The 9,082-nt window shown below is 49.7% G+C and overlaps 1 protein-coding gene and 1 pseudogene across 1 annotated transcript in view; one reads left to right on the top strand and one right to left on the bottom strand.

Annotated features, from left to right (window-relative positions):
• DENND2A (DENN domain containing 2A) overlaps window positions 1–7,739 on the top strand; it is a 91,957-nt gene extending 84,218 nt beyond the window's left edge. The window contains exons 16-20 of the mRNA XM_015588359.2: window positions 598–599; window positions 2,762–2,871; window positions 3,292–3,534; window positions 5,122–5,208; window positions 5,977–7,739. Coding sequence (XP_015443845.1) covers window positions 598–599; window positions 2,762–2,871; window positions 3,292–3,534; window positions 5,122–5,208; window positions 5,977–6,008 — 474 coding nt within the window. The 3' untranslated portion in view covers window positions 6,009–7,739. The remainder of the gene's footprint in view (window positions 1–597; window positions 600–2,761; window positions 2,872–3,291; window positions 3,535–5,121; window positions 5,209–5,976) is intronic.
• LOC112478713 lies at window positions 2,103–2,221 on the bottom strand (annotated as a pseudogene).
• Window positions 7,740–9,082: the final 1,343 nt, after the last annotated feature.

The raw sequence follows: 9,082 nt of genomic DNA on the forward strand, positions 1-9,082 counted from the left end.
CGCCTCTAAAAGAAGATTGAAAGAAAAACTCACCAAAACATTAATGCCGGTTGTCTTGGGTGGCAGACTGAAAGGGAGAGAGATTATGAGTGCTTTTAAACTGTTCTAATACCGTCATGTATTTTCTGTAATGATCATAAACTACTTTCATTACTAGAGAAAGTAATACACAACTGTTTCCTTATTATCATTTGCCAGAGAGGTCTAATTCCCATCAGATCTTGTAAGAAATCATTACAGAAAGGCGTTGGGGGCATTCCTTTGGATCGCTCTGTCATGTTGATGCCATTTTTATCGTGGGTCCCATCCACTTTGACTTCCCAGAATTCCTCAGGTTGGGCCCTTCCTGCTCTGAGGCCCAGCTCACAGAGCCAGCTTCAGGTCACGGATTGTCTGCCCTGGCCAGAGCCCCCTGCTTAGCACTAGCCACCCTGCAGAGCGGGGGCAGTGGGAAACATTTATTGAGTAGCCACTAAGTGCCAGGCACTTTCACAAGGTAATCGTATTGCATTTAATATGTCCTCCCAGCTTTATCGAGATATTATTTATATATAACAGACGTAAGCTTAAGGTGTACAACGTGTTGGCGTGATACAGCTGTACGCTGAGCAGTGAGTACCACAGTAAGGTTAGTTACCACTGCCATCGCCTCTGGGTGTGTGGAGATAACACCAAGATCTGCTCTCTCAGTAACTTTCAGGTGTACAGCATAGTATTGTTAGCTTTAGTCACCACACCGTGCTGCACATTAGGTCCCCAGAACTTACTCATCTTAAAGCTGGTACAAAGTTGATACCCTCTGACCAACATCTCCCCATTTCTAAAATGAGTTTGACTTTTTTAGATTCCAAATATAAATGAGGACATATAGTATTTGTCTTTATCTAATCAATTGAATCAATTTTTCTTAGCATAATGCCCTCCAGGTTCATCCATATTGTCACAAAAGGCAGGATTTCCTTCTTTTTATGGCTAAGAATATTCCAGTGTGTATACGCATATCACATTTTCTTATTCATTCATCCATCAGTGGACACTTGAGTTGTTTCCATATCTTGGCTATTGTAAATAATGTTTCAGTGAATATTGGGTTGCAGATATCTCTTCAAGATAGTGATTTATTTCCTTTGGATAAATACCCAGAAGTGGGATTGCTGGATCATATGGTGGCTCTGTTTTTAATTTTTCAAGGAACCACCACACCGTTTTTCTTACTGGCTGCACCAATTTACATTCCCACCAAGAGTACACCTCACCAACGCTTGTTATTTTGTCTTTTTGATAATAGCCATTCTAACAGGTGTGAAGTGATGTATCTTGTGATTTCGATTTGCATTTCTCTGATGATTAGTGATATTGGACATCTTTTCATGTATCTGTTGGCCACTTAGATATCTTCTTTGGAAAAATGTCTATTCAAGTCCTTTTTGCAGTTTTTAATCAGATTGTTTGTTGTTGTTGTTGTTTTGCTGTTGAGTTGTATGAATTCCCTATATATTTTGGCTATTAACCTCTTATAAGATAGATGGTTTGCAAATATTTTCTCCCATTCCATAGGTTGCCGTTTCATTTTGCTGATTGTGCAGAAACTTTTTAGTTTGATATAGTACCACTTGTTTATTGTTGCTTCTGATGCTTGAACTTTTGGCATCATATCCAAAAAATCATTGCCAGACCAATGCCAAGGAGCTTTTTCCCTATGCTTTCTTCCAGTAGTTTTATAGCTTCTGATCTTACATTTACATTTTTATCTATTTCAAGTTAATTTATGTGAGTGGTGTACGATAGGGATCCAATTTCATTCCTTTACATGTGAATACCCAGTTTTCCCAAGACCATTTGTTAAAAAGATCATGCTTTCCCAATGGAGGATTCTTGTCTCCCTTGTTGTAAACTGTTAGTTGACTGTATATGTGTGGATTTATTTCTGGACTGTTAATTCTGTTTCATTGGTTTGTGTGTCTGTTTTTATGCCAATACCATACTGTTGTTTTTTTGTTTGTTTTTTTGTTTTTTTGTTTTTAGGCGAGGCAATTCTTGGTTGACCTCACAGATTGCAAGGACCTGGTCAGCTTACGATCCCTTACTTTTTTTATTTTTTATGCCTACAGAACCCAGTCTTCCTAGGTGGTCTCCCATCCAAGTACTAACCAGGGCCAACCCTGCTTAGCTTCTGAGATCAGATAGGATCGGGCTCGTTCAGGGTGGCATGGCCGTAGACAGTACCATATTGTTTTGACAACAATAGTTTTATAATTAAGTTTGAAATCAGGAATTGTGATGCTTCCAACTTTGTTCTTCTTTCTCAAGATTGCTTTGGCTATTTGGGGTCTTTCATAGTTCTGTATGAATTTCAGGATTATTTTCTTTATTTCTGTGAAAGATGCCGTTGGAATTTTGATAAGGATTTCCTTGAATCTGTAGCTCTCTTTGGGTAGTGTGGACATTTTAACGATAATAATTCTTCCAATCAATGAACACAGAACATCTTCAAAGTTATTTGTGTCTTCAATTTCTTTCATCAGTTATTTATATATATATCTTTTATATTGCATTTAATCATCATAATGAGGTATAGATCTTGATTAGTAGCGCATTTTACAAACGGGGAGGCTGAGGCTCACACACCTTATAAAAAGTGGAATCAAGATTGAAACCTCGGACCTCTGACTCTAAGTCGTGTCTCTTCCACTAAACTGAGGACCGCAGCAGGCCCTCCCCGCGATGCGGTGCGTGCTCCCGGCCGGAAGCCCGAGGGCAGCTGCCCGCCTGTTTTTGCTGCTTTACAGATGGACGACGAGGACTCCATTCTGCCCCGGAAGCTTCAGGTGGCCCTGGAACACATTCTGGAACACAGGAATGACCTGGCCGGTGACCAGGATGAAGGGCCCCCGGACTGCAAGCACGGTAATGCTCGGCCACCTCCCAGACTGCATCTCCCTTTTCTGTTATAAGAGTCAGGGACAAGCGGACAGTGGCCGGCCACTCTCCTTGGCTTTGGGTTAAGCAGGAAAATGGGCAAGACAGGTGTGCTGTGCAAGGAGAGAAACCAGGTGCTCAGCCCGTTTACCTGGCTCCCATTCTGACAGTGAACTGTGGGAAAAGTGTCTCCCAACCCCATTTTGGCCCTAAAATATCTGGAGGGAAAGAAATGGTTTAATAACTTTGGGTAACCTTTTGATGGGTCGTTTCAGTTTGCCGTGGAGCGAGCTAGCAGTCACTTGGGTTGCTGATTGGCTGGCCTCGGGCGCTGCCCTCACCCGCTGGCCCTCCCTCCCCCACTTTGCTCAGGCCCTGAGTCCAGCCCCCTGAACGAGGTGGTGTCTGAGGCCTTTGTCCGCTTCTTCGTGGAGACCGTGGGCCACTACTCCCTGTTCCTGGCGGGCGAGCGCGAGGAGAGGACCCTGCAGCGGGAGGCCTTCCGCAAAGCCGTCTCCTCCAAGAGCCTCCGCCGCTTCCTGGAGGTCTTCATGGAGACTCAGATGTTCCGGGGCTTCGCCCAGGAGCGGGAGCTGCGCCGGCAGGACGCCAGAGGTGGGGGCCCCTCCACGGGTGCGGGGACAGCTGGACAGGCCCAGCCCGCAGCGGCTGCTGAGCCGGAGGACGGTGCCGGGGTCCAGGCGCGGACGGGAGCGGCTCTGCGGCCTCCTGTGAAAATGTTTGTTCTTGTCCCTCTGAGCTGCTGAAAACTGCCCCACGCCTGTCCCCTCAGGCTGTCTCTGTCCCCTCCACTAGCCCGGTTCCATGGCACGGTCTCCTTCTGTGCCATTCTTTCTAACTTGATGACACTTTCATGGACACCTTGTCCTCCCTCTCTCTCGGCCTCCCTTGTCTTTACCTCAGGCCTCCTCTCATCCCTCTGCCCTCCTTTCCTGCCTCTCTCTGCCACGGGTGGCCAGACAGGCAGGAGCTGGCTGGGACAGGGTGGTGGAGGACAGGGTGGCCCCGTGTCACTCCACCCCCCGTGCCTGCTGCCGCCCAGCGGGGCTGCACAGGGGAGGTGGGACAGCAGTGGCTCTCCCGCACCTGGGAGATTGCCGGCCATCCCCGGTCATCGTCGCCCTCCCTCACTCTCCTCTCAGAGTTCCTTTCCCTCCTGCCTTCTCCGTCCCTGTCCCTGTCTGCTGGGTTCCATCACACTGCTAGGGATGGAAGATGGGGAGGTGCGAGAAAAGAGGGTGACGTCTTCCTGTCTCTTTCTTACATCATCTTAAGCCCCTTGGGAATCTAAAACCTGGAAATGTCTGTAGAGGCTGTCACAGACGGGTTAGACCTGAGCAGGGGAGAGATGTTGACTCCAGGGAGTGGCCCCAGGGAACAGCTGTCCTCTGGTGCTGTGATTCCAGAGACTAAGTTAAGGCACCAAACCATCCCCAGAGCTCCTCGCAAAGTAAAGGCAGAGGCTGTCCATGCGTCAGGCACTTCTGATGAGTGGAAGACTTCTGGAGACACGAGAGGAAAATTGATCAGAGGGTGTGAGTCACTCACGCCTGATGAAAGGATCCTTTTAAATAAAAGACCTGCCGAGTACACATAAATATCCGTCTACAGATCACAGTTTCATAGAGAGGTCGAGACATAAAAGCTTAAAAGCAGCATGGAAGGAGCCCTCTGTCCACTTTCAGATCAGTGAGAAATGAAAACAGAGTGCCCGAGGCTCAGCCCCCAGGGCCGAGAGCTGAGGGCACCTCAGAGGCCCAGCCTTCCTGAGCTCACAGGTGGCAGATTCCCAGGGAGCTACACCCCATGACCAGGGACCCTCTCGCAGCAGAACCCGAGGAAAAGGCCAACTCCGGGAGCTCCTGAGAGCGAGACTCTCTGCTCTGCTTCATCCTTGAAACCGCACGCCTGGCACCATGTAGACACTTGGAAGATGTTTGCTAAATAGAAACAGGATTTCACGGAGGAGCTGGCTCTACAGCTTTCCAAAGACAGTTATTACACAAGGTTGGGCAATTATAAGAGTAATGAAAACTCTTATAAACCTCATGATTTAGAACATGTTTATAGGAGCAGCTGGTCTCAGCAGTAAGATTTCTCTTTCTGTGCGGTAAGGAAATGGTTATATTTAGAAGTGCCTCGAGGAAGGACTAAAATGGCTGGGACTTCTCTTGTCAACAGGTCTGTTTGAGGTCCGAGCCCAAGAGTACCTGGAAACCCTCCCCAGCGGAGAGCACAGCGGTGTCAACAGGTTCCTGAAGGGACTAGGTAAGGCTTAGGGGCTTCAGCCCTCATCCCCATCGGTAAAGAGGCTCCTTCCGCTGGAGCCTGGGCCTCCGTACAATGCAGAGCTCTCCAGCCTCGGCCTAACTCGGCATTTTGATCTTCTGTTCTAATCTGACCCCAAAGTATGAACAAAGGACACGAATGGCCCCCTCCCAGCTTTCCTGGGCCGCTGGGCCGTCTTTCCACCTCCTTCACGGCCATGCCCCACACTCCTAAGTCTTCTGGGGAATCGAGCTTAGGAAGCGTGGTGAAGGCTGTCTGGCAGTGGAGACCGGGCCCAGCCTCTGAATGCCCCCCGAACAGTGGGAACGTAAGAATGAGAAGGACCACGGTTTAATCAGTAAAGAAGGAAAAGGGAGGATGAAGAAGAAGAAGTCTGAAAAGAGGAAGGAGGGCGAGGCCCCGCCGGGGAGGACCGCACAGGGCCTGTGGGGGCCTGCCTGTCCCTCACGCAGGACGGACAGGTGGCCACTTGGGACGGGGCCGCCTACCCACCTGCTGGGAGTTTTCTCCTCATGTGGCTTCTCAAGGACACATAACATGCAGCCCTTCCTGTGTCACCTTTTCAGAAGCAGTGTCTACAGCGCTGACATTGCTCTGTTTAAAACTCCCCAAGTCTGAGGAGGTCCCTTTCCATTGGGGCGGCGTGGGAGGCCACAGCTGCCCTCACTGCAGGCGGGGTGAGAAGGGCAGGATTTAACTCAGCCCCCTTTGTCTGCCTGCCGAAATGGTCTCACTTTCTTTTTCCAGGCAATAAAATGAAGTTTCTCCACAAGAAATAACCCTCAGCCCAGCCCCAAAGGCAAACTTCCTCCTGCAGCAACCGCCATGTTTTGAAAACAGGCCTGGTGATGTTTCGGAAACGTTGGGTCCTCAGGTGTTGCAGGTGCTGGGGAGAGGCCGGGATGGTTTCCGGCTGCCACTGGGTTGTCCCCGTCCCCAGATTGCCAGAACCGTGCCACTGCTTCAGGACAGCACTGGACAGGGGGCCTGAGACCAGCGTGTCGCCAACATTCAGATGGATGGTTTTGGTTGTTTTTGGACTTTTTGGTTTTTTTTTTAATCTTAGATATTAAAAAAAAAAGAAAGGTGTTTGGGTTTTCCTCTTATTATGCTAGGGCTAAGAAAACTCTGTCCTGCCCTACGTCATCTCCCTGGCCCATCCTGCCTTGCCGCTCGGGAAGAGAGGACGAGACGGAGCAGCGACCAGGGACAAATGCCTGCGTTGGGGAGGAGGGCTGTGGTGACACCTACAGACACTCAGATCCCAAGTCCTCTGGGGAGAGACGGGCCTTCTGAATTGCTGAGGAGTCGGAGCTGGGCTCCAGGGATTTGGCTTCCGGCATGAGTGGTGCTTCCAGAGTGGCCAGTGATGCCACCTGGTGGCCGAGGCCGCTGCTGTGGCACCGCTGAGTCTTCTCTCAAACGGACCTGACTTCTCGATGGCCTCTTTTCCCTTAGAAGCCATCGGAACGTCCACGGCAAGCCGTCCATGACTTTTGAGGTACACACACGAAGAGGAAAGCGTAAGATCTGTTAGCGGAATATTCTTAGGGTCCTGAAGTGTAGATCACAACGTGTCACCTTAAAACACATGAGCCGTGGCTTTGACCCTGTTCCCATTCATACCTAGGAAATCTTCCCTTCTCATTGTCAGGGCCCAGATCAGCATAAATGAAATGGCACATGGAAAATCGGAAGGACTTTTGTTATTGGCGTTAACGAAAGGGAGCATCGAAACGCGGGGGCAGCTTCGCCAGACTCTGCAGCTGGCCACCCTGGACCCGAAGCAGGGAGGCGAAGCAGGAAGGTGCGGGGGAAGGCTGCGTTCTGAGCGCTCCCCTGCGAGGGACCCAGCAGGGAGGCAGGAGAGCTGTGGGCAGCACAGGCCGGTCCCTAGAACAGCACCCAGGGCCACTGCACATCCACCGGTGCGTCCCCTCTGGATGGCGCCAGCCACCATGATACAGACACATGACAGGGATGTGCTCTGGCCACGGCAAAGGCCCAGGGGCCCATGCTGCCCAGCAGAGGTTCTTAGCCGTGGGGAGTTGGGAGCCAGGGGTCTTCTGAGGAAGAGAAAAATGAGGAGGTCGACCTGTCATTCCGCATTAAGAGTTCTTACCTGGAGTCATGGGCCACCTCTCCCCGGATTGTATCCAAGATTTGGCGTGTCCATCCATCTTTCAGGGAAGAGAATCCACAGTTTACATCAGGTTCTCAGTTCCAAGGTCCCCATAACTGGTAGGAACCAGGCTATGCATAACAATCAGCCTGGGTTAGTGTGGATGGGGATTGAGGGGCAGATGGAATGAGAATCTCCACATGCAGGGGCTCAGGGATTTTTACCCAACGAGCTCCTCAGATTAGTTAAGTTTATTAATACCAATATTCTGTCCAGAGATACTCACTTTTAATATTTTGGAATATACGTTCTTTTCTAACTTATTTCATATTATATTGTTTACTCAACATCTCCAAGTGAATAAATATGTCTTTATCAATATGTCTAATACTTGTCTAATATTCTATTTTATAGATATACTAAAAGCTATTTTACCAATCCTCTACTCTTCGAGCAGGATATTTTGAGTTTTTAATATAAAGAGCATTGAGAAAAACATCTTTGTACGAGTATCTTAGCACATTTGCCCTATTTTCATTTCATTTTTGCTTGGAGTAACACATACATACAGAAAAGTGCCCGGATCGTGCGTATACAGGCTGACAAACCACAGATGACCACGTCCGCATCACCAGCACCCGGGTTGAGAAGCCGATCGTCATGGGACCCCGGACGCCAGCCCCTGCTGCCACCTTCCCAGCATTCATCCCTCCCATCTACATGGGCGGATGTTTAATTCACCTACCAAGTTGTCTACAACTTGCCAAGTGGTAAACAGGCTGGGGAGGGTCAGAGGCAAGAGAAAAAAGTAGAGTCGTGATCCCTGCTGACAGCCTAGGGCGGATTCTGGGTGGACAGTGCTGTTTGGCTTGGGAGAGCATGGCCGTTAAGCATGGGTGTGCTCGACCCGGTCACCGCAGCTCGGCCTTTCTGTCTTAGCTCACAGCAACTGTCTGTCCAAGGACCAAGTCCTCTCATTCCAATCAAAGCACACATTTTCCATGAAGAATGTGTACGTGTTTAGAAGCATTCCTTACTGTGTTTCACGGCGAAGCACGTGGTCATGAAAAATAGTTGGAGAGGGATTGTCGGGTGGACTTCAGCGCTGTGGACAATTGGGACGCCGGCGGGCGAGGGAAGGGGAAATGTGAGTGGGTGCATCTGAGGGAGGAGGCAGCCTTCACCCCTGCTGGGAAGAGGAAAATGAATTCTTAGAAATTATCACGAAGACCTCGTACCACTCAGACTAAGAATAACGATATCAGCCGCCACTTCCTGGCCGTTGCTTTTTGCCCATCACTATGTTGAGTTCGTCACGTGCGTTATCTGATCGCCAGAATGTAAGCCTCACAAGGGATGGTGTCCCTCACGTCCACTGCTGAATTCCCAGAGCCTAAAGCCAGCGCCTGGCACAGAGCAGGCTCTTCCTGAAACGTTGGCCGAGCGAAGCAACAATTCCCACAAGAGGGCTACTATCTCTGTCGCAGGCAGCAGGCTCATTAGAGATGGACGCAGGCCCCACTAAGCCAAAGGAATGCTTTGTCGAGGGGAGTCGACCTGTCTACTGACGGTGACAGCCATGCCCAGCATCTCAGACACTTTGAGTCAGCACCAGGCACCTACCTAGGAGACCACACTAATCATCAGAAGGTTGCTTGGTGAGTATGAAGTCGGAGTAAAGGGCACCAGAGAGTCTGGAGCCACCGGGAGGGGTGGGCAGCTGGACAGACT

This window comes from Pteropus alecto, unplaced genomic scaffold (genome assembly GCF_000325575.1).
Source record: "Pteropus alecto unplaced genomic scaffold, ASM32557v1 scaffold22, whole genome shotgun sequence".
Taxonomy (NCBI): Eukaryota; Metazoa; Chordata; class Mammalia; order Chiroptera; family Pteropodidae; genus Pteropus; species Pteropus alecto.